Source organism: Hevea brasiliensis, chromosome 15, assembly GCF_030052815.1.
Source record: "Hevea brasiliensis isolate MT/VB/25A 57/8 chromosome 15, ASM3005281v1, whole genome shotgun sequence".
Taxonomy (NCBI): domain Eukaryota; kingdom Viridiplantae; phylum Streptophyta; class Magnoliopsida; order Malpighiales; family Euphorbiaceae; genus Hevea; species Hevea brasiliensis.
In genome coordinates, this window is record NC_079507.1 from 8,613,044 (window position 1) to 8,639,443 (window position 26,400).

At 33.4% G+C, this 26,400-nt stretch overlaps 1 protein-coding gene across 1 annotated transcript; it reads left to right on the forward strand.

Annotated features, from left to right (window-relative positions):
• Positions 1 to 23,628: 23,628 nt before the first annotated feature.
• LOC110667779 (probable fructokinase-5) lies at positions 23,629 to 25,255 on the forward strand. The gene is made up of 5 exons (XM_058136529.1): positions 23,629 to 23,848; positions 23,971 to 24,381; positions 24,642 to 24,776; positions 24,883 to 24,999; positions 25,088 to 25,255. Exons 1-5 carry the CDS (start codon positions 23,657 to 23,659, stop codon positions 25,220 to 25,222), a joined length of 990 nt encoding a protein of 329 aa, XP_057992512.1. The 5' UTR covers positions 23,629 to 23,656; the 3' UTR covers positions 25,223 to 25,255.
• Positions 25,256 to 26,400: the final 1,145 nt, after the last annotated feature.

A 26,400-nucleotide genomic window follows, 5' to 3' on the forward strand; every position in this document is an offset into this window, starting at 1 on the left:
TCTTTATCACGTTTAAACTAACTATTAAAATTTTCACTTTTATATTTTCTTTTATTTACCAATATTCTATAATGTAGTTTTCACCGATTTGCAATCATTGCCTTCTCTTTTACTGAATTATAAACTACTCTCTAATACCATAGGAAGGGAGTCCACAAAACTCTCCTTTTTCCATGCTATTCAAAAGTTCTACAATATCATGATCTGATCCATTATGATCATTATAATGGAAACTGTGCTCTTCCTAAGGAATACCTATGTTAATTATTTTCTATCACACTACTGTTCCCATTAGAACATCATTTCTCAATCATTTCATAAGTTATAATTATCATCCATAGCATCCTGTCTCCTTCAGGGGAACAAAATCATATTTTGTGTCTTGCTGCTACGCAATTAAGATATTGTTTTCCTCTAAATTTTAAGCAAAAGGTCCATTGCAGTGCCAAAAAAACTATAAAACCCCATATCAGAGACTAGATGACCTCACCCTATAGGTGTTATCTTTTATTTATGACTATACTGAAATCTCTAGTCTTATAGCAATTCCTGATGTACTGTAACTCATGCTAGGGTAACTGAGCCATTAACTCTTGCTACCTTGCAACCATGATCTTTTGATATTCTAATTCTAGGCTTTTAAATCCCTAAATTGGATTTTCAAACTCAGTTCTAGTAATAGAACTTGTTCTGGCATATTTGTACCAGGGCGAAAGCCATTTGCAACTATTCTTGTCTTGGTGCATTATCGAATAGTACGTAGCTTTACACAATAAATCCCAAGTCGGTATTGTAATCTACAGCTTACAGTACAAACATAAAGAACAATGCATAATTACTACGATATATCTCAATAGATCACACTTCCTTGTATTTTATCCTTCTCGAGTCTAATGATATCTTAAACTTATTCTGATTATGGTATCCACTGATATCTATCAACAGTAATACCTTTGCCTACATCTAGGACAGCTATATTTCTATAATTCACTTTTAGGTCCTCTTGCCTTGTACTAAATAGGCACACTAATTAGCTCTATAATTTATCGTATTCTAGGAGATGTCTCTTACTAGCAAACTTTTCCAAAACTAATTACAATCACACTTACTGTCATAGCTCTTATCCTAAAGCATTCATCACTAACAAATCAAAATTTATTTCCATGCAAGGGGATAGTGGTAAAACATATAATTTTAGCACTAGCATGCAGATGAGTAGAGCCGAAATCAAATAATACATAATCATTGCTTTAAAAAATTTAAGAACGTACCGGCAACTACATCTGAAGTCTTTGCTTCTTTCCCTTAGCGCATGGTATACACCCTGACTGGTGCACCCCTCTGTTCGAGTTGATTCAGTGTGCCTTGGCTGCCAAAAGTGTTGCCTCTGCCTTTACCTCTACCTCCACTAACTATTTATGAACCTCTGGAAGCAGAACCTTGGACTGATTCTTATGGTGTAATATGTGGTATAGGTCAATGTACTCTAGTACAATCTCTGGCGAAATGCCCAATTTCACCACAATTATAACAGGCTCTAGTGACCTTATAGCAAATACCCCATGTAGCTTGCCACATACATCATAGGTGCGGATAGAAAAAGAAATCTTAGTTATCTGCTGACTAAATCTCGATGGCCTCTACCCTGCAGATCCGCCTCTGCCATATCTATGAGTTTGAGGTTCCTCAAAAAATTTTCTCTTACCCAAGCTACTGCCTGAACTTTGGCCAGCAGGCTTTACACCCTTCCCCTTTTCATGCTTTCTTCGTGCGGGTTGGGTTTGTACTTGAGCTTGGGCCAACAAATTATCAGCCATTTGTTGAAAGAACGTGGCCATCTGCTGGGCCATTTGTGCAGTAATTTGTATGGGTGAGACTGGTGCCATCGGACCTCCAACATTTTGAGGAGCTGGGGCCTCACCTTGTACTTCAACTGTCATAGTCTGTTCTACTGTCTTATTTTTCTTTTCGATATCTTTTCACAGGATTTTCTATTTCTTGTACAACCAACACAAGGAGATTTCTCCCCGTCAGTTCATATTCATGATGTAAATGTACTATATGTATCAAACATTTGAGCAGTTGTACTAATCAAAATTTAAATTAAATTCATAGTTCAAAATTCATTCTAAAACAATGCTCAGATACCACTAAAACATGTCACACCCTACCCCTCCATAAAATGTGACATGATCCCATAGTATACCTAATAAATTATCGTACTTCAGCTACCGATAATGTATTAAATATACTACAAGGGATTTTGGAAGAAAAATTCCATTTAACAACCTGGCGTGGTGATAAAAATTTAAACTAAGTGTTTTCAAATAAATTATATGTCATAAATTTTATTTAGGAATAATTAAGCATTTTCAAAATTCTGCGAAAAATCTGCATGGTTACAGCTAAAATTATATAAAAGCAGTTCTTCAAAACCTGTTGAACAATAATTTGCAAAAATATATCATGTTCAATTGGAACTCAATCAACTCATCACTAATAAATCTCATCATAAAAAAAAAAATTCATTATTTACCATACTCAGGAAGAAATTAAAACGTTTGCATTCATTGAAATAACAAAATTAATATTACGAAAATTTACATGTAAATAAAATCTCAAATACTATTACAATAATTTCAATCCCAAATTTTTGTTACAAACTTTTCTGTACAACTGCTCGAATGTAATTATATACAAATAGCTACATGATTACATCAAAATCTAATGTACAAGGGTATACCTATAATATACCTGAAGATAGTCCAAAAACGTCTTCAAGTGATCTCACCCAGCTGCTCAATATTTTCTTTCACCTGCGATAGCATATAAAGTTATCGCTGAGCGATGAACTCAGTGGCGCACAAACTAATAATTTAAAACTTAATACAAGTCATGCTTTGACAAATCATAACAAAAGAAAAGCTTAAAATCTTTAAATTCTTCAAAATTCATAATGTCCAAATCAATATTTTTAACCATGCAAATCATTTGTTTGAATGACATTTTGATCCAATAATAACAATTTATCCACATTTCTCTTGAACCATAAAAATAATACAATATTTTTCAATCACTAACAAATGTTTATTTTGATCACATTTTATTGAAGTATGCATAATTTAAGGGTGTTGCCAACAATTCGCACAGTTTGACCCATGACACAAAATTTCATGATCAATGTCATGTTGTACACCACGACAAAGCAAACTCTCCTAATAACTAAGGCTAAAGGGAGGAACAAAGACTAGCTAGTATATATGAGCACTTATCCAAACTCTTCCTCAATTGGCAAGCCAGAGAGGAAAGAACTCAACCCCAGCAAGTGGAGGAGATATCTCACTAGACAAGCTAATGAGAACACAATATTACCATGTCAACTGTGATTTCAAAACATATTTAAAGAAATTTCATTCACAAAATACACTTATAAAATAAATGAACACATTCAATTATAGTAAATTTATACACAAGATTGGCAACACATCAAGCGTACAATTCACAATTTTGAAACAATACAAGAAATTCTTAAGTACACAAAGGTATTTGAATTTAAATCATACAAAATCAATTCCACATATTTAAAGTCCATAATTGCAAAGAAAAAACAAAATTCATTCATCTAAAGTTCATGCAAATCAAATTCAATTTTAAAACATAGGAAAGAGAATAGTTGTGCACAAACTTCCTTTACTTGTCTTATCTTAACCCAATCTAAGGCTACTTTCCAACTGAAACACATAATTAAAGCGTTTCAATACCTATCCAAATTATTTCTACTAATTAATCCAACTATTAAATTTTTGTATACTTAATTTACTCATAAAGATTTATAAGGTTTGAGTTTTTTGCATTTGGTGTATTTATGATTACTATTCACTTTGCTATTTATGCAAAACATTGACTTTTTCATAATTAATAGGTATACCATTTCTAAACACATGGTCATAACTCATTTTGGATCACAATTTTATTGGCATTGGTTGCCAATTGAATTTCAAGGCCTATTAGTATTAATTTCTAAAATTTCAGTTTTTGTCTCCAATGTTTACTATTCCATTGGACCAACCTACAGTAGAAATTTGGTTAAACTTTCTCAATCAAAGTTGTTCCTTAATGTGTCTAGTTTAATTCAGTTTTTGAATCACTCAATTTAGAGTTTTGTAGCTCAAGTTATGGTATTTTTACCATAACTGTCTGGATTGGTCATTTCCAGGTTTTCTGGGCAAATTTTGGTTCTAGCAGATTTGTGAGCTAACTTTGGTTAGCAATTTGAGTAGGTTATGATTAGAATTTGGATTTGTGTTCTTCATTAAAGTTATTCTACTGTGTCTAAGATTTCCAATGGTTTAAAAATCAGGTTATTTAGACCTCTCTACACAAAGTTATAACCATTTGAACATGTACTGTTCATTTGGCCAATCCTGCCCAGTATCAGGGCACTAATTCCAGATTCAACCTAATTTTAGACCAACTTGTGGTCACTTTTTGGGCAAGGTTCCTTCATAAAAAATGTAGCATTATGACCCTAATTTCATCTTCAATTGGCTTCACATCAATTGGAGCAACACAATTCAACTTATAACCTCTTAAATGAACAGAGGTCAAGCTGTCTAGAACTCAATAATTCCATATCCACAACTCAACTCAATTCCAATCATCAATTCACAATTCAAAACACCCTAATTGACCAAAATTAAATACTAAAACATCAAATGGGTCAACAATTCTACAAATCCCCAATTTCACCCAAAACCCTAATCACTAAAAACCCTAATTTTCCAATTATCACAAATCATGCATACTAATCATCTCAATCATGTTTACTACTCCAAACAAGTTCAAATTCATGTTCAATTAAATTGAAACACTTCAAAACCCTAGAAATTCATGGCTAGCCAAAAATTCATCTCCTTCTAACATGCATGATTTTTTCAATTTTCTCAAGTTAATTCTACTTGTTCAACCTTATTTCTACAAATATAAACTAATTTAAATGTAGAGAGAGACTTACCTTATATGGAGCTTTTGCCAACTCTAATTCCCTTCAATTTTCTTCTAATTTCTTTCTCCCAATATTCTTTTTGGAGTTTAATTTGAGAGTTTCAAGAATTTTTATAAGGAAATTATGGGGTGAATTAGGGTTTTAAAAGCTCATAATAAGTTATTAATGGTGGAAAGAAAAAGAAAAGAGAAAGGAGATGAAGGTGAGCCGACCAAAAGAAAAAGAGAAGACAAGAATTTGATTTTTAATTAATTTTTATTCCCTTTTAAGTTATAATTATCTCTACATTTTACAAATTAAAAATTATATATTTAATTATGTCATGCATATGTCATTGATGATGTCATTTTTGAAATTAATATTTGGAATTCATTTCTTTTCTTCTTTCCTTTTCCTACTATCTTCATTTTTAATTTATTTTTTAATATTTTAATTTCCTATATTTTAATGGATATTTAGGCCAATAGTCACCTCTAACGGTAAATTGACCATATTGCCCTTTATTGGTCTGATCAATTTTTCTAGTAACACTAAGTTACTTTTTGAACTCTTATTCAATTATTTGAACTTGTTCTCCATTATTTTCTGTGGTTTTCACATTACTTTTAACTTTGCAATTATCCCTAGGCCTGGGGTGTCACAGGGTTTCACACGAAATTAGGGTAGCAACTGAGTTCGCAGTTACTTCCTGTTTCGGTCACCTATCGCGGGGACGTCGGCTCATTTAACTAATTATGCTTTGTTTTTCTTATTTCCATTTCACCTTCATATAATTTCTATTAATTTTTATTTATGACTTCTCTAGATGACTTAAATATGGCTCTAAACATCTTCACTGTCCGGATAGACACTAGTCACCGGAACAGTAGAATGTATGGAGCTGTCCAATGTGAGGGTGTTACATTGACATTTGAAATATACATTAAAAAGGTGATTTTAATACTTCAAAATATATATCATGAAGGTTTAGATGTTATCAATTAATTTTGAGATGCCAATAAAGTAATTAAAATAAATTAAAAAATTAACACACAAATATGTATTCTTGAAGTTTGGGAGGTTAGGCTTCCCTTCCCCCTTCTTCAACCTCTGACTCCAGTGCCATTGAATTATAACTTATTGCTAAAATTTTTACACATTTTCAACCTGATTGAAAATAAAAATTTGTAGGAATACAATTAATATATATATATATATATATATATTCTTGAAGTTTGGGAGGTTAGGCTTCCCTTCCCCCTTCTTCAACCTCTGACTCTAGTGCCATTGAATTATAACTTATTGCTAAAATTTTTACACATTTTCAACCTGATTGAAAATAAAAATTTGTAGGAATACAATTAATATATATATATATATATACACATTAAAAAGGTGATTTTAATACTTCAAAATATATATCATGAATGTTTAAATGTTATCAATTAATTTTGAGATGCCAATACAGTAATTAAAATAAATTAAAAAAATAACACACAAATATATATTCTTGAAGTTTGGGAGGCCAGGCTTCCCTTCCCCCTTCTTCAACCTTTGACTCTAGTGCCATTGAATTATAACTTATTGCTAAAATTTTTACACATTTTCAACCTGATTGAAAATAAAAATTTGTAGGAATACAATTAATATATATATATATATATTTCTTTTATCAATTCTCATATTTGAAAGATAATAAGTAAAAGAATAATTTTTTAACTTTAAAAAATATTTTATTTTAAAAGAAATATAAATTAGATAAAAAATTATAAAATTGTATGAGAATTTAATTAAAATTTTTTTCTTATATGTAATTTATTTCAAAGAAATCCTTATTAGGAAAAAACAATAGGATCTTAATTGGCTCAATATTAGACTTTATTGAATAAATGGTGGCTTTTTTTTTTTCTCTATTATATTAAGTAGGCCTATAAAAGGAATAAGAACTAACTCACTAGTAATAATTTCCCTCCTAAATACTAAAAGAATACTACGTAACATATTGTCAGTTTATAACTCGGATGTGTTGACTTTGAGGTTGAACTAATTTTTCTTTTACAAATTATTATTAGTGAAAATTATAAAAAAAGTACCATGTGGTTTTACTCATTTTCAGTTTAGGGTCTATGGTTCACTTTATAACAAAGTAGTACCTTGAGGTTTCTCTCTATTAGCAAAGCATGACTTTCCGTCCATCTCCATCAAATACATGCTAACGTGGATTTAAAAAATGATTTTTCAAATGATTTCACTATTTTTAATGATTTTTTAATAATTAAAAATTAAAAAAAAAAAAGAAAAATATCTTTGTTCTTACTATGAATGAAACCCCTCTTTCACCCTCTATCTTATGTGGTTAGTGTTGATGATTATAAGGCCTTAGCATTAGGGGTATCTCAACTTTATTGTCCATTGATGTACCAAAAAGAAAATAAACAATTTGGATAGCATATGCATTGGACAGGTTAGCAACCATAGATGATATAGAAACATCACTTTGGCCTGCATAACAATATTATCGAATTGTAAATTTATAGTGGAAAAGAACTAAGGTTGGCATTCACTAATGTTGTGTTCTTTCTTCATTGTCTGAATGTAGGCTCTCAATGCCCTAAAGTTAATCTAAATGTATTTATATTTGAAGAGTTTTTATGTAACACCCCTATATTCGGTAGTGCGTTCTACTGTTCCGGTGGCCAGTGTTATCCGGACAGCTAGGATGCCTAGAACTACACTTCGTTATGAGTGAGGAGACATAAAATAATGAAATACAATAAGAGAAAACACAAGAAAAACAAAGGAAAAATAATAGAAAAGAAATGTAACAAAGTTAAGCGAGCCGAGAACCCTAGCGATGGGTGACTGCACCGGGAAGTCACGGTGTGGACCGTTGACTAGCCCTGGACTACGAAAAACCCTGGAAAATATTTTTAGGACTTAAAGAGACAGCAATTGAAGTATAAATATCATTAGAAATATCAAAGAAAAATTAAATAATTAGTACAAGGAAAAGTGAGAAATCGAAAAACAGACAAAACCCGGTGTTACCGAAAAATCGGGAATGCAACCCGAACAGGGGCATTGTGGTCATTTGACATCCCTAATTGTCTTTTGACCTAAATGTCCATTAAAAATAAATAATATTACACTTGGAAAATATAATGAAAAATTAAATTGGTGGTATATAAAGTAAATAGCAAAAATTATGGGTTTAATGTGGAAAAAATGAGAATTAAACATATAAAATGAATTAATTTGTGTGAGTGGACCACTATGGAATAAATTAAGAGCTAAATGGGCAGGTGTACACCTATTATACAATCTGCATCTTCATCTCCCTCACTTGGTTCATCCATGCCGAAATGAAGAATTGAAAACCTCCATTGCCGTTTTGCATAAAGCTTCATCAACCTCCTTCAATTCACCTCCAAACACCTAGGTTGTTTCATTAAAGATTACCTCCACATCACAAGGAAGAGTTTGATAGCAAAATCAAGGAAGTTTAGTGAAGGTTTAACAAGTCCTAACAATAGGTAAGTTTGTATTTTTGAATATTGCTTTGTTAAAGTTTGAAAACATGTTATGGGTGTTTGCTTTGTGAAGAAATTTTAAAGTTTTGAGGAGTTCTTGATATATCCAATTTTGGACAGCCATGGAGTTCTATATTTAATGAAGTATTCTTACATATATTTGATGTGAATTTATGTTGAGTAGGGTGAATTAGTGTCCTAGTAAGTTATTTCCATGTATATGTGGTAATTGTGCATTTGGAATTGAAGTGGAAGAAACTATGGGGAATTTTGGCAATGTGAAGCATTCCGCAGCCTTGGGACTTCTTGATGAATGTTTAAATTCATGAAGATATTGGGTGAATTGTGACATTGAGGATTGATGAATATGTATATAAATTGGTTGTGGAAATTGTATGTAATAATTAGGAGTGTTTATGTGTACATATTGTTGTATTTGAACTTTGTGAATTAGTGTTTCATTTGGTGTATTGAGGATATTGTATTCTGCCCAAAGTGACTTTATTGTGAAGTGATAAATGGTTTTGGTAATGTACCAAAACAAAAGTGGGAAGAAAAGTGGACTTATAGCAAGTAAATGTGCAATTGAGAGATGTTAAGCAATGTATTTAAGGACAGTATGCATTTTAGCCCATAACACTAAATGCGTAACTCCAATTGGTATGAGACCAATTGGAGGTGAAACTAGGCACAAAATGTGCCAACTTTCATGAAGGAAACATACCAAAATTCTGCTTGCAAGGTAGCTTGAAAAATGACCAAATCCGGATTAAGTGAAAGTGAGGCCTGAAAACTGACCATTTGGGCAGCAGTTAGTGTTTAGGCCATAACTCACTCAAAACAGGTCCAATTGACCTGAAATTTTAACCATGAATAGTTAAGGTCCATATCTACAAGTCTTATGAAGACACCAAAGCCCAGAAATGACCATAAGCAAGTCAAACAGCTTACACAAGTTCGGGTCCAAAAACTGGCCGAACCAAAGTTGACCAAAATTGACCTAAAATGACCAAATTTGATGCCATTTGATCAGCAACAGTAAAATGACCATAACTTGGTCTACATAACTCAGAATGACCTAAAATTTTGCCCTGCCTTCCATAAGACATAGATCTACAAGTTTGTAGTTTTGACCGAAACCCGAAAACCAAGGGAACTAGGTCGTCCGACTAGGTCAAACATGTATCCCGGAATCCAGCAAGTTGCAATAAAATGCACTAAACAAGGAAATGAAATTGGTAACATGTACCAACCCTAAAAGACTATCGAATGTGACATATTAGTGACACTAAACCTAATTTACCTAGAACGCATCGAGGGTCGATATATTAGGTGATTAAGCAAATAATAGCTTTCAGTGAATTACTTATCAAGCATTATCGATAGAGACAGTTTAATTTAGTACTGAAACACTTCAAATTGTGTTTCTCAGTTAGTAAAGTCTCAGGGAAAGGGAAGGAAATAGTGAGTCCAGACCAGGAGACAATTATCAGAGGTTTGTGCACAACAACTATTTCTTTTGAATTTTTCAATTGAAATGAATTATGACTATTTGTACATTATTGTTTTAAATTGTGGAAATGTGTTTGAATAGATATTTATAGCTTGAAAAGCATTGTAAATAGTTTGAAACTGTGAGAAATTGTTTGAATGATATTGATGGATACTTATTAATTGAAAAATATTGGAAATGGTTTGAAACCACAGCTATCATGTATATTGATTGTATTCCTCGCTAGCTTGTCTAGTGGGACGAATTGAATTCCCTCTCTGGCTGAAGTGTTGAGCTGTGTGCCTGTTGAGGACGAATTGGATGAGTACTCATATTTTTGCTAGCTAGCTATGTTATTCCTCATTAGTCATCGACTTTTGGGACGAATTGAATACCTCATTAGCCATCGGCTTTTGGGACGAATTGAACTTTGGAACATGATTAAGCTGTGTGTGATTTATTGATTTGTATTATGAGATTGTGAAATAGAGTTAAATCCTTATTGACATTCACTGTCTTTTGAAGCTAACTATGTTTTGATCTCTGAGATTTATTGTGGTATTGTGTTAAATTCCTTCTGACACTCATTGTCTTGAATTTAACTATGATTTTACATATCCATCATTTAAATGATTATTAATTGTAATTTAAATTGTATTTGGTTAATGTTGTGCACCACTGAGACATTGTCTCAGCGATAGCTTTTCATTGCTGTCACAGGTAGACAGAGAGACAGGGCAGCAGACTAGGCTGCTAGTACCTCCAGCGAGAGATTTTTGGGTATAACGAGTATACCACATTTTGCATTTTATACTGTAATGTATGTTCACTGTATGTACATATTATTTTTGGTTTTGAGCAGTTGTAAATTCAAATTGTACCTTGAAGTTATAAAATAATTATGAGTTATTTTGGCTTGTAAAAATTGTATTATATTTCTTGTATCTCAGTCTTTGAAAAATCACTGTGGATTTGAGTTGAGAAATATGTTGTGTTGAGAAAAATATTGGAGTTGAGATTTGGAAATATATTGAAGTGCTTTTCTGAGTTTTCTCAAGAATCATTATATCCAAAATAAAGATGCAACTCATCCAAAATTTATATAGAAATACCAAATAATTCAAATGTGTTAGTTCTATCACTTCAGTTCAAAAAGGTTTTTAACACCTGTAAATAGTGCTCACCACTGTAAAAGAAGTAAGAAAAGTTTTTAAAATCCCTTGTAGTGTATTTAATGGGTTATCAGTAGACGAAGTTGGTAATTCATTAGGTATACTACGGGATCATGTTATGCCTTACAGAGGGGTAGGGTGTGACATGTTTTAGTGGTATCAGAGCAAAGTTTTTAAATTATGTTTTCACATGTTACTTGAATATTCTTTTTTCATAGTACAACTGCTCAATATCATTGTTTGATGCATTCAGTACATTACATTATAAATATGCACTAACGAGAGGAAATATCCTTGTGTTATTTGTTCAGGAGATCTAAAATCCTCGCATTGATTATGGAAGAGGGTGATCATTCAGTCGATCAATCTATTGAGGCTGAGGTGCAAGGGGATGCCCCAAGCCTACATAATGTCAGTGGTTCAGCAGCACCAGCCCCCACAGTACCGCAGTTCCCTGCTCAGTTCGCTCAGCAGATGGCTGCAATGTTCCAACAAATGGCTGGTAATGTGCCTACTCAAGTCCCAATACAGACACCAGTGGTACAACCACAATCTCCTACTAGGCAGTATGACAAATTGATGAAGTATGGGGCTACAGAGTTCAAGGGGACAGTAGATCCTCTAGAGGCTGAACAATGGTTAGAGAGGATGGATAGGGTATTCAAGAAATTGCATTGCACGGAGGAGCTCAGATTTGAATACTCAGTATCTTTGTTACAGGGGGATGCTTATGACTGGTGGAAAACCATTCCCCACAGTCTGGTAGAACCTGCAGTGCTAACATGGAATGACTTTCTCAGGGAATTCAGACAAAAGTATGTCCCTGATGCTTATGTAGACCAGAAGTTACAAGAATTCCTAAGTCTGAAACAGGGGAGCAGATCAGTGGCTGAGTATGAAAGAGAATTTTCCCGCCTGAGCCATTATGCAGTAAGTTTACTTTCTACCAGCAGGGAGAGATGCAAGAGGTTTGAAACCGGCTTGAAGCCCAGTATCAGATTACAAGTAGTCGGCTTCAAACACACTAACTTCTCTAAACTTATTTCTCAAGCTCTAGAGTTAGAAAGAATTGAGTCCAAGTCGCTCCTGAGAAAAAGAAATCAGAGAAGACAGAGAAAGAGGGAAAATCTGTAGAACAGAGTTCCAGTGGTCCTACTGGAAAGAGGAAGAACTATGGGGGACATGGCAGAGGTGGCAAGAAATCTGGTAGGGTAAGATATTCAGGACAGAAGCCTCCCTTATCTGGTCAGCAGAGTACCAGAGGTTCCTACCCTCCCCGCCAATGTGAGACATGTGGAAGAAATCATCGTGGGATCTGCTACAAGGCTATTGGAGCCTGTTATAATTGTGGAGGCACAGGACACTTTGCCAAGGACTACACCAGTAGTCGCAGAGTTGGACCACCTCCTACTCTGCAAGGGTCGGGCCTGAGCCACATCACTAGAAGTTCACAACCATCCAGCAGAGGTAGAGGCAGGGGTAGAGGTAGCTCAGCAGGCAGCCAAGGCACAGTGAAACAATCAGAGCAAGACAGTGCTCTAGTCAGAATGTATGCAATGAGACAGAGGGAAGAGGCCGAGACATCTAATGTTGTGGCTGGTACCTTCTCAACTTTTAATCAGAATGTGTTTGTGTTATTTGACCCGGGTTCTACCCATTCTTATGTGAGTGCTAGCATCATTGATTGCATTGCTGTTCCATGTATATAAATGGACTTTGAGGTACTAGTAACAAGTCCACTAGGACAGGAAGTCAGGGTTAATAGAATGTATAAAGATTGTCCTTTGGTGATCCAAAGACACACTTTTCTGTCTGATTTCATTGAAATGCCCTTCAGAGATTATGATATCATCTTGAGCATGGATTGGTTAGCTAAGCATCATGCCATGATTGATCAGAGGTCAAGTCACTTTTGGTCTCCTCGATGACGATGTGGTAATACATGGGGAGAGGCGATCGCCATCAAACATCATTTCATTGCACTAGCCAGAAAAATGATCAGAAAGGGGTGTGAAGCATACTTGGCACATGTGGTAGACACCCAAGTGGGGAGTCCAGCATTGAAGGACATCCCTACAGTATATGACTTTCCAGATGTGTTTCCTGATGAATTACCAGGATTACCTCCGGAAAGAGAAGTGCAGTTTGAAATTAATGTTATGCCTAGTGTGGATCCAATCTCCATAACGCCATACAGAATGGCACCAGCAGAGTTGAAGGAGTTGAAGATACAATTGCAAGAACTACTTGAAAAGGGCTTCATTCGCCCTAGTGTGTCACCTTGGGGAGCGCCAGTGTTGTTTGTTAAGAAGCAGGATGGTACTCTCCGCTTATGCATTGACTACCGACAGTTGAATAAGGTGACAATAAAGAACATATATCCATTGCCTCACATTGATGATCTGTTTGATCAGTTGAAGGGTGCAGCTGTATTCTCCAAAATTGATTTGCGATCTGGTTATTATCAGTTGAAGGTGCAAGAGCAGAGTATTCCAAAAACTGCTTTTAGAACTCGGTATGGCCACTATGAGTTTCTAGTAATGCCATTCGGGTTAACAAATGCTCCAGCTGCTTTTATGGATCTGATGAACACTATCTTCAGACCATATCTTGATCAATTTGTGGTGGTGTTTATTGATGACATTTTGATATATTCAAGGAATGTAGAGGAGCATGACAGACATCTGCGGATTGTACTGCAGACTTTAAGGGAGAAACAGCTATACGCCAAATTGTCAAAATGTGAATTTTGGCTGAAAGAAATCTCCTTTTTGGGACATATTGTGTCAGCTGAAGGGATCAAGGTAGATTCCAGCAAGGTAGAAGCCATCCTTAATTGAAAGCCGCCCAGGAACATCATAGAAATTCGCAGTTTTCTGGGTCTAGCTAGATATTATCGTCGGTTTGTGAAGGGGTTTTCTATGTTATCTTCTCCACTGACCAAACTGCTTTAGAAAGATGTAAAATTTCAGTGGACTGATAAATGCCAGCAAAGTTTTGATGAGTTAAAGAGGTGTTTGACTGAAGCTCCAGTCCTCACTTTACCTACTCCGGATAAAGAATACACAGTTTATAGTGATGCTTCTCACAATGGGTTAGGCTGTGTACTGATGCAAGATCGGAATGTCATTGCTTATGCATCACGCCAGCTGAAACTGCATGAGAGGAACTACCCAACACATGATCTAGAGCTAGCAGCTATTGTTTTTGCTCTGAAGATCTGGAGACACTATTTGTATGGGGAGAAATGCTACATTTACACAGATCACAAGAGCTTGAAGTATTTGGGCACCCAGAAGGAATTGAATTTGAGGTAGAAGAGATGGTTAGAACTCATTAAAGATTATGATTGCTTAATAGACTATCAGCCAGGGAAAGCAAATGTGGTGGCTGACGCCTTAAGTCGCAAGACTATGGCAAATCTCAGAGTTTCTCCTTTTTCTATGGTATATGAATTGAAAGCACAGCATGCCAGTTTAGAGATTGATGATGAGGGACAGACAGTAGTTGCATGGCATGTACAACCAGTGTTGATTGATCGATCGTAATGGTCGCTCGAGTGATGAAAAATATCAAAAGCTACTGAAGGAAGTCCAGCAGGGCAAGAAACCTGAATTTTCTGTGAAAGATGATGGTTTATTGCTACATCAGGGTAGAATGTGCGTTCCTAATGATGCTGAATTGAGACAAATCATTATGAAGGAAGCACATGAGTCTCCTTTTGCTATGCACCCTGGTGGAACTAAAATGTACAGAGGGCTGAAAGAGCATTACTGGTGGATGGGCATGAAGAGGGATATAGCTGAGTTTGTTTCCAAATGCCTAACTTGTCAGCAAGTAAAGGCAGAACATCAAGTTCCAGCTGGTTTGTTACATCCTTTGTCAGTACCAGAGTGGAAATGAGAATGAATAACTATGGATTTTGTTACAGGACTTCCAAGGACACAGAGTAGTCATGATGCAGTATGGGTTATAGTTGACAGATTGACCAAGTCTGCTCACTTTTTGCCAGTGCGGATGGACTATAGTCTGGAAAGATTGGCCAGATTGTACATATATGAGATTGTAAAATTGCATGGAGTGCCAGTATCAATTGTATCTGACAGAGATCCTAGGTTCACTTCTAGATTCTGGGGTAGTCTTCAGAGAGCCCTAGGAACTAGATTGAACTTCAAAGACAAAGATTCCACCCACAGATAGATGGCCAGTCTGAAAGGGTTATTCAGATATTGGAGGATATGCTACGGGCTTGTGTGATTGAATTTGAAGGTAGTTGGGATACACACTTGCCTTTGATTGAGTTTGCTTATAACAACAGCTACCAATCAAGCATTGGGATGCCTCCATATGAAGCTTTGTATGGCAGAAAGTGCAGAACTCCCTTATGTTGGGATGAAGTAGGTGAAAGGAAGATGATTGGGCCAGAAATTGTTCAGCAGACAGAGGAAAAGATCAGATTGATCAGAGATAGACTCAAGGCTGCATCAGACCGTCAGAAGTCCTATGTTGATCTAAAGAGAAGAGATATTGAATATGCAGTGGGTGATAAGGTATTCCTCAAAGTTTCTCCTTGGAAGAGGATTATGAGATTTGGCAGAAAGGGGAAACTGAGTCCTCGTTTCATTGGACCATATGAGGTTCTGGAAAGAGTGGGTCCTTTGGCATATCGGTTGGCATTACCTCCAGAGCTAGCAAGGATACACAGTGTCTTCCATGTGTCCATGTTAAGGAGGTACAGATCTGACCCATCTCATGTACTATCAGTTGAAGAGATTGAGGTAAATCTAGACCTCTCATATGAGGAAGAACCCATAAAAATTCTGGCTTATGAGGTGAAGCAGCTGAGGAACAAACAGATACACCTGGTTAAAGTGCTGTGGAACCATCATTCAGGCCAGGAAGCTACTTGGGAACGTGAAGAGGATATGAGGAGACAAAGACCACAAATGCTCAGAGACTAATGCCAGGTAAAATTTCGAGACGAAATTTATTTAAGGGGGGGAGAATTGTAACACCCCTATGTTCGGTAGTGCGTTCTACTGTTCCGATGGCCAGTGTTATCCGGACAGCTAGGATGCCTAGAACTACACTTCGTTATGAGTGAGGAGACATAAAATAATGAAATACAAGAAGAGAAAACACAAGAAAAACAAAGGAAAATTAATAGCAAAGAAATGTAACCAAGTTAAGCGAGCCGAGAACCCTAGCGATGGGTGACCGCACCGGGAAGTCACGGCGTGGACCGTTGACTAGCCCTAGACTGCGGGGAACCCTGGAAAATATTTTTAGGACTTAAAGAGACAGCAATTGAAGTATAAATATCATTAGAAATATCAAAGAAAAATTAAATAATTAGTACAAGGAAAAGTGAGAAATCGAAAAACAGACAAAACCCGGTGTTACCGAAAAATTAGGAATGCAACCCGAACAGGGGCATTGTGGTCATTTGACATCCCTAATTGTCTTTTGACCTAAATGTCCATTAAAAATAAATAATATTATACTTGGAAAATATAATGAAAAATTAAATTAGTGGTATATAAAGTAAATAGCAAAAATTATGGGTTTAATGTGGAAAAAATGAGAATTAAACATATAAAATGAATTAATTTGTGTGAGTGGACCACTATGGAATAAATTAAGAGCTAAATGGGCAGGTGTACACCTATTATACAATCTGCATCTTCATCTCCCTCACTTGGTTCATCCATGCCGAAATGAAGAATTGAAAACCTCCATTGCCGTTTTGCATAAAGCTTCATCAACCTCCTTCAATTCACCTCCAAACACCTAGGTTGTTTCATTAAAGATTACCTCCACATCACAAGGAAGAGTTTGATAGCAAAATCAAGGAAGTTTAGTGAAGGTTTAACAAGTCCTAACAATAGGTAAGTTTGTATTTTTGAATATTGCTTTGTTAAAGTTTGAAAACATGTTATGGGTGTTTGCTTTGTGAAGAAATTTTAAAGTTTTGAGGAGTTCTTGATATATCCAATTTTGGACAACCATGGAGTTCTATATTTAATGAAGTATTCTTACATATATTTGATGTGAATTTATGTTGAGTAGGGTGAATTAATGTCCTAGTAAATTATTTCCATGTATATGTGGTGATTGTGCATTTGGAATTGAAGTGGAAGAAACTATGGGGAATTTTGGCAATGTGAAGCATTCCGCAGCCTTGGGACTTCTTGATGAATGTTTAAATTCATGAAGATATTGGGTGAATTGTGACATTGAGGATTGATGAATATGTATATAAATTGGTTGTGGAAATTGTATGTAATAATTAGGAGTGTTTATGTGTACATATTGTTGTATTTGGACTTTGTGAATTAGTGTTTCATTTGGTGTATTGAGGATATTGTATTCTGCCCAAAGTGACTTTATTGTGAAGTGATAAATGGTTTTGGTAATGTACCAAAACAAAAGTGGGAAGAAAAGTGGACTTATAGCAAGTAAATGTGTAATTGAGAGATGTTAAGCAATGTATTTAAGGACAGTATGCATTTTAGCCCATAACACTAAATGCGTAACTCCAATTGGTATGAGACCAATTGGAGGTGAAACTAGGCACAAAATGTGCCAACTTTCATGAAGGAAACATACCAAAATTCTGCTTGCAAGGTAGCTTGAAAAATGACCAAATCCGGATTAAGTGAAAGTGAGGCCTGAAAACTGACCATTTGGGCAGCAGTTAGTGTTTAGGCAATAACTCACTCAAAACAGGTCCAATTGACCTGAAATTTTAATCATGAATAGTTAAGGTCCATATCTACAAGTCTTATGAAGACACCAAAGCCCAGAAATGACCATAAGCAAGTCAAACAGCTTGCACAAGTTCGGGTCCAAAAACTGGCCGAACCAAAGTTGACCAAAATTGACCTAAAATGACCAAATTTGATGCCATTTGACCAGCAACAGTAAAATGGCCATAACTTGGTCTACATAACTCAGAATGACCTAAAATTTTGCCCTGCCTTCTATAAGACATAGATCTACAAGTTTGTAGTTTTGACCGAAACCCGAAAACCGAGGGAACTAGGTCGTCCGGCTAGGTCAAACTAGTATCCTGGAATCCAGCAAGTTGCAATAAAATGCACTAAACAAGGAAATGAAATTGGTAACAGGTACCAACCCTAAAAGACTATCGAATGTGACATATTAGTGACACTAAAACCTAATTTACCTAGAACGCATCTAGGGTCGATATATTAGGTGATTAGAAAATAGTAGCTTTCAGTGAATTACTTATCAAGCATTATCGATAAAGACAGTTTAATTTAGTACTGAAACACTTCAAATTGTGTTTCTCAGTTAGTAAAGACTCAGGGAAAGGGAAGGAAACACTGAGTCCAGACCAGGAGACAATTATCAGAGGTTTGTGCACAACAACTATTTCTTTTGAGTTTTTCAATTGAAATGAATTATGACTATTTGTACATTATTGTTTTAAATTGTGGAAATGTGTTTGAATGGATATTTATAGCTTGAAAAGCATTGTAAATAGTTTGAAACTGTGAGAAATTATTTGAATGATATTGATGGATACTTATTAATTGAAAAATATTGGAAATGGTTTGAAACCACAGCTATCATGTATATTGATTGTATTCCTCGCTAGCTTGTCTAGTGGGACGAATTGAATTCCCTCTCTGGCTGAAGTGTTGAAATTGTGCTGTTGAGCACGAATTGGATGAGTACTCATATTTTTGCTAGCTAGCTATGTTATTCCTCATTAGTCATCGACTTTTGGGACGAATTGAATACCTCATTAGCCATCGGCTTTTGGGACGAATTGAACTTTGGAACATGATTAAGCTGTGTGTGATTTATTGATTTGTATTATGAGATTGTGAAATGGAGTTAAATCCTTATTGACATTCACTGTCTTTTGAAGCTAACTATGTTTTGATCTCTGAGATTTATTGTGGTATTGTGTTAAATTCCTTCTGACACTCATTGTCTTGAATTTAACTATGATTTTACATATCCATCATTTAAATGATTATGAATTGTAATTTAAATTGTATTTGGTTAATGTTGTGCACCACTGAGACATTATCTCAGCGATAGCTTTTCATTGCTGTCGCAGGTAGACAGAGAGACAGGGCAGCAGACTAGGCTGCTAGTACCTCCAGCAAGAGATTTTTGGGTATAACGAGTATACCACATTTTGCATTTTGTACTGTAATGTATGTTCACTGTATGTACATATTGTTTTTGGTTTTGAGCAGTTGTAAATTCAAATTGTACCTTGAAGTTGTAAAATAATTATGAGTTATTTTGGCTTGTAAAAATTGTATTATATTTCTTGTATCTCAGTCTTTGAAAAATCACTGTGGATTTGAGTTGAGAAATATGTTGTGTTGAGAAAAATATTGGAGTTGAGATTTGGAAATATATTGAAGTGCTTTTTATAGGTTTTCTGAAGAACTGTTATATCCAAAATACAGATGGCACTCTGCCAAAATTTTTACAAAAATTCCAAATAATTCAAATGTGTTAGTTCTATCACTTCAGTTCAAAAAGGTTTTTAACACTTGTAAATAGTGCTCACCACTGTAAAAGAAGTAAGAAAAGTTTTTAAAATCCCTTGTAGTGTATTTAATGGGTTATCAGTAGACGGAGTTGGTAATTCATTAGGTATACTACGGGATCATGTTATGCCTTACAGAGGGGTAGGGTGTGACATTTTATCATAAGAGGAATGCTTTTATTTTAAAGATACAATAGGCAAACTTCTTTGAACGTTGAAAATTTTGACCATATGGCTCACATATATTGTGCGAGAATGAATTGGGTGATAGTCACTCCCAAAAAGTATTGCTTCACTTTATTATACTCTGTTTGTCTCATAAAAAATAGAGCATGATTATTCTAGCTCATTCTCTTACAAGTTAATTCTACATAATCGATACTTATGAAGTTGGAGTATACTTATGAAATCCAGATGATCCCAATGAACTTCGGGAATGCTTCCATTCTTATGAAAAGTGATTCACTATGCTTCTTCAGATTAAACCGTGGGAGATGGAATACAGACTGGTGGATATTTTGTTAATGTACTTATGGGCCTGGCTTTGTTCCTAGCTGTAAGTAGGGAAGTATTGATTATTCACTGATTACTGTTGTAATGACAAGATACAAGCAAGCATTCTTGTATTAGTTTTTTCCCACTTGGTGTGGATCTTTTGGAATGTTTTGGCCATGATGACATGTCCATATTACAACTTAAGGTTTTTGTGTGTGCACTTGAATTAGCCACATACTACTTAGTATTTAAGTTCTATAATGTCCTAAACGTTGTTTTTGAATAAAAACCACTAAGTGAATTAATACAGCCTATTTTATACCTATTATAGATTGGTTTCTTTGTGAATGTGCATAATAGTAGCACAAGGAGTTGACAAATACCCAGTTATGCATATCTTTTATTTTTTGCTGTTGTGGTAAATTAAAAAATAATAATAAAATCGAGAAGCTGGATAAAAGTGTTCAAAAGTGCCTATATACCTTACTCTTGATGATGAATTGGCAGTTGAAATATTTTTATTTATAACCACTATTGTCAAATGATGGAAATGGTATTCCAACATGGGCTCCTGTATGGCAAGTAACTTCAAGGCATGTGCACAAAAGTTAAAAAAAGTTTCAGACCTGCACATGAACTCTATCTCTCCATCGTTTCAAGCACTCAAGGTCATATATTGATAAATCATTTTTATAAGCGATGAAATGTCTAGATGACATTGAATTTATTAATTGCATAAATTTTGAAAGAGCCAAGAATTTAGGAGTCCTTGATCATGAAGGGAGGAAGCTTCAATAGCCTTTACAAAGTTTCCATAGTTAACTGTTAAAAACTTGAAGACTTGGCATGGCTTACTCTTGCTCCAAACCTCAAGTTTCACTAAAGAATTACTACGCAGTTTCACTAAAGGTCTTGGTGGATCAGCTGTTTGGTTGCGTAGGCAAGGAGGTGGAAGTAGAGATGGCGCAGCAAGGTAAAAAGGAAACCTAAAACTCCTTTTTTCTTAAATTTTTAATTATTCAAAAAACATTTAAAAATATTTCAAAAGTATTTTTTTAATGCCACATCAGCACATTTAGACAACGCTAGGTAAAATGACTCAATTTGCTAACAACATGGTAACATGAGGTATCATTTTGTCACAAAGCGAACTACGGACCCTGAAATAAAAATTGAGTAAAACCATATGATATTTTTTTTGATAATTTCTCATTATTATTATTATTATTATTATTATTATTATTATTATTATTACCCCCAAGAGTATGTTTGGAGAAGGTGGAATAAGAAAATTCACATCTTTCAATGCTTAAAAATCATCCTTAATTTGAATAAATAAATAAATAATAAATAAATAAATAATAAATGCTCTCATACTTGTCGGTAGGTCTAGTCAATGAGTTCAACTAAATCAAATTGTCATTTTTGGTTTAAAATTCAATAAAACCGGAGTTAGAATTGTAGGGGCTCTTGAGATTTTAATTTTAGTTCGGTTTTACAATTAATTTTTGTAACCGAGTGAAATTGGTTACTATTAGCAATCAATTTTGTAACCAATTTGTGATTTTAGTTTTTTTTTAGTAAAATAATTAATTTTTAAAAATTTAGTCATTGATTCGAGAATTATTTTCCCCCCCAAAAATTCCTGCTTAATCTAAAAAAAAAATTAGCAACTGATAATTAATTGCTAAAATCGATTGTTAATTCGTTTGTATAAACCACAACTTATTTTTTTCCCCCACAACTTATTTTCTTTCCTCACTACTCATTTTTTCTTCTCTTTTTCTTCTTTTTTTCTCTCATTTTCTTCATCTTTTCATTATTATCTATTTTATTCATCATCTTTTTCTTTCTATATATTTTCTTTATTTTTTTCTTTCTCATTTATTTTCTTCATCATTTTTTTCTTGTCTATTTTCTTCTTCGTCTTTTTCTTTATTATCTTTTTTATTTAATTTATTTTTTCTTTAGCATAAAATAAAAATTTTTGTACAAATATATTTTTTGTTGATAAATTATTTGTAGTAATAATTTTTAGTAATTTTTTATTATAATATATATGGTAAATTTTTTAGTAATTTGTCTTATAAATATCTTTTTATATACAATTTTTTGTTAATATTTTTGTTAATAGTTATTATTAGTAATTTTTTGATAATATTTTTATATTAATTTTTTAGTACTAATTTTCATTAATAATTTATTATTTCAATAATTTTTTGAAAAATTTATTTATTTGAATTATTTATTATTATTTAGAAATTTAGTTTTTTTATATATATTTTTTAAAATTTAGCAATGACTTTTTAGTTATTAAATCAGTTATCAATTATCAATTATAAATAGTAATCGATTTACAAAATGGTTGTAAAATTATAAAAATTAAATATAATAATTTTTTTACAACTAATTATGTTTCGATTGCTAGTAGCAGTTAATAGTTTTTTTATCAAAAATTTTATTTTTTTAAATTTAATTAATTTAACAACTGAATCAATTATCGGTTACTATTTACAACTAACCTAATTGCAATTAACTCAATGGTTGCTGAATCGATTACAACAAATTTTAATATATTAACAACCGATTCAGTTAGTTGCTAATATAAATTTTTTCAATTAATTTAATTATTAAAATTTTATTAAAACTGTTTACTTTTTAGGAAAAAAAAATAATTTTGGCTCATAATCAAATTGACTAAATTTGATCTGATTCAAAGACGATTTTCATTAATTCAATTTTAATCTATTTCAATCCAATTTTGGGTTAAAATTATTTAATTCTCAACTAATTTCAATTCTAAATAGATTCTTAGCCAAGTCTACTTGTCACTGTGAGTATTCTGCCCGTCTTATGCTTTCGACATCATTATTAATATAATTAGAAATTTAATTTTGAATAATTGGTAAACACTAAATTAAAAAGGTAAAAAAAAAAAAATCCAATGGATCATATTCCAATTACAAAATCTGCAAAATCTCCCTTAAGAGTTTAATAGTCTAAAATCAAATGCAATCAGAAACAGTTGATTAACTATACTAAATTGTTTCTTGAAATTTCTATTGAATTGCAATCCTCCCCTTTTTTTTTTTTTTTTTTTTTTTTTTTTTTTTCTGAGAATGAGCTTAATTATGAATGGTGTTGGAAGCAATATGTAATACATAGGGTATGCTATGCTTATTGCTTTGTTGCAGACTATTATGCAAGAAATGGTCAACAATGACCATCATAATCCTATAATATCTCAAGCTCTAATATCCAATTGGATAAACTAGGATTCATCTTGATCAAATCATATCCAATTGTGGATTTAGTAAATAAATAGTTTAAGATATTTGTTAACAGTCTATTTACATTGTATATATATAGAGATCATACAGATTGTATATCCAAGAAAAGGGAAGAAAAGGAACAAAAAAAAAAAAAAGAAAAACAAAGAAGAAGATGACCATCTCAGCAGCAAACCCTAGCCCATTGATAGTGAGTTTTGGAGAAATGCTTATTGATTTTGTGCCGGATGTAGCTGGTGTTTCCTTGGCAGAATCCGGTGGTTTCTTGAAAGCACCTGGTGGTGCACCTGCCAATGTTGCTTGTGCTATCACCAAGCTTGGTGGTACCTCTGCCTTCATTGGCAAGGTAATTAATTAACAATATATATATATATATATATATTTTTTTTTTCTCTTAATTTATTAAATGAACACCCACTAATCCATCCATTGATCTGAGATTTATTTTAAAAAAAAATTTGTAATTAGTTTGGAGATGATGAATTCGGTCATATGCTGGTTGATATCCTGAAGAAGAATGGTGTAAAGAGTGAAGGGGTGTGCTTTGATAAACAAGCAAGAACTGCATTAGCTTTTGTGACATTGAAGAAGAATGGAGAGAGAGAATTCATGTTCTATAGAAACCCTAGTGCTGATATGCTTTTAAAAGAATCAGAATTGAATATGGATCTCATTAAGCAAGCAAAGATATTTCACTATGGATCTATAAGTTTGATATCGGAGCCATGCAGATCGGCTCACATTGCAGCCATGAAAGCCGCTAAGGCAGCTGGGATTTTGCTTTCTTATGATCCTAATGTAAGGCTTCCTCTGTGGCCATCTCCTGAGGCTGCTAGGGAAGGGATCAAAAGCATCTGGAACGAAGCTGATTTCATCAAGGTAATTAATTCATTAATTAATTAATTTTATGTATATATATTATGATATCAATTTGAGGGTAAGATTACTCCATTTATGATTTGGAGGTGACGGGTTCAAGTTGCAGAAATAACCTGCATACATCAATCCTTCTCAAAGCTCACAAGTGTGGGAATGTTCATGTGCTGATATTTTTAGATATAATTCATAGTCAGTGGCAGATTGCTGATCATGGATTAATATGAACCGTTTTGCTGATAATAATGATTATGATTATGCAGGTGAGTGATGATGAGGTGGAATTCTTAACACAAGGAGATGCTAGTAAGGAAGAAGTGGTGCTTTCTCTATGGCATGATGGTCTCAAGTTGCTTATTGTGACTGATGGAGGAAAGGGTTGCAGATACTTCACTAAGGCATGTTGCATTTATTCTTCATTTTTTTTTCTTTATAATTTTTTAAGCATTTTTATATATTTTTTCATTACTTTAAATAAAAAAAATGGCCCTTTTTTTTTTGCAGAATTTCAAAGGAAAAGTGGATGGGTTTTCAGTGAAAACATTAGACACAACTGGAGCTGGTGACGCTTTTGTCGGTGCACTTCTTGTCTCTATTGCCAAAGATACTTCAATTTTTCAAGTAATATGCTTATTATCATTGGATTATTAATCTAGTCTATTAATTTATAATATGCTTGATTATTAAATTATGAATTAATTTAATGCAGAGTGAAGGGAAATTGAAGGAAGCTCTGACATTTGCAAATGCGTGTGGAGCTATTTGTACAACTCAGAAAGGAGCAATTCCAGCACTTCCATCCACTAATGATGCTCTTGCTCTTATCAAGTCCAATCCCAACTAATTAATTAGCATCATGGAATTAATTAGCTATTTATTATTATTATTATTATTATTATTATTATTATTATTATTATTATGTTTCCATGTTCAGTCTGAAATAAGCATTTCTTGAATGTTAATATATATATATATATATATATATATATATATATATATATTAAATTTAAGAATCATTTAAATTACTTTATAATAATAACATTATAACATTATAATAATAACATTATAACATTATGAGATAATTACTTTATAATAATAACATTATAATTATTAATTTAAATTTTATGACTTATTAGCCTTATCATTGCATGAGTTTTAAATAATAATAAATAAAAGAATATTTTTGCTATAATTTAACTTGATGAGTCAAGCTCAAACTCAAATTTACGAGCTAAATTCAAGTTGAGCCAACGAACTTAGTAAACAAGTTAAATGTGAATCAAAATTCACGAAGTTAGCGAATGAGGTAAATGCGAACGAACATGAATTGAACTTGAATTTTACAGTGGATTTTGACCTTAATATTGGCTGGATAGCCTAGAGCTATTGCAAAAATATTTATATAAATATTTTGCTACACTGCTTTGGTATCATTGAAATGCAATAATATAATCTAAAATCATGCTATGGCCTCTACTCGATTTGACCTAATCACTTCTACTCCCAATTTATACTAATAAAAGTTGTTTAAATCAACTAGTTTTGCTGACGGCTAAAATAATTATAAAATTGATGTTTCTAATTACATGTTAAGAACTTTTATAACCTTAAAATTCAATTGTAATTGATATTAATTTTAACACTTCTAGTCAACAGCAACAGTAAATTAACGATGGTAATTATACCTATATACTCATATAATTAAAATTCAAATTCAATTACCAGCATCAAAACCCACATTTCACTTAGCAATACAGGTAAGTTCCATTGCTTCGACTTTATCTCATCATTGATGATTGACATGTAAACATAATTCGTAAATTAGAGAACATATCTATTTTCATTCCATTGTTCACTTATGAAATAGTTCAATGATGGTTGGTTGAATCAGTGGTGTGGAGCATTTTGCAGCAAAAGAAGTGTAGTTCAACAAATCATTGAAGTCAACGAAACAACTATTGAAGTCAATGTAGCTTTGTCTTTTCACTTCCTAATTTAGTGTAAATAACTTATTTTCTGGGA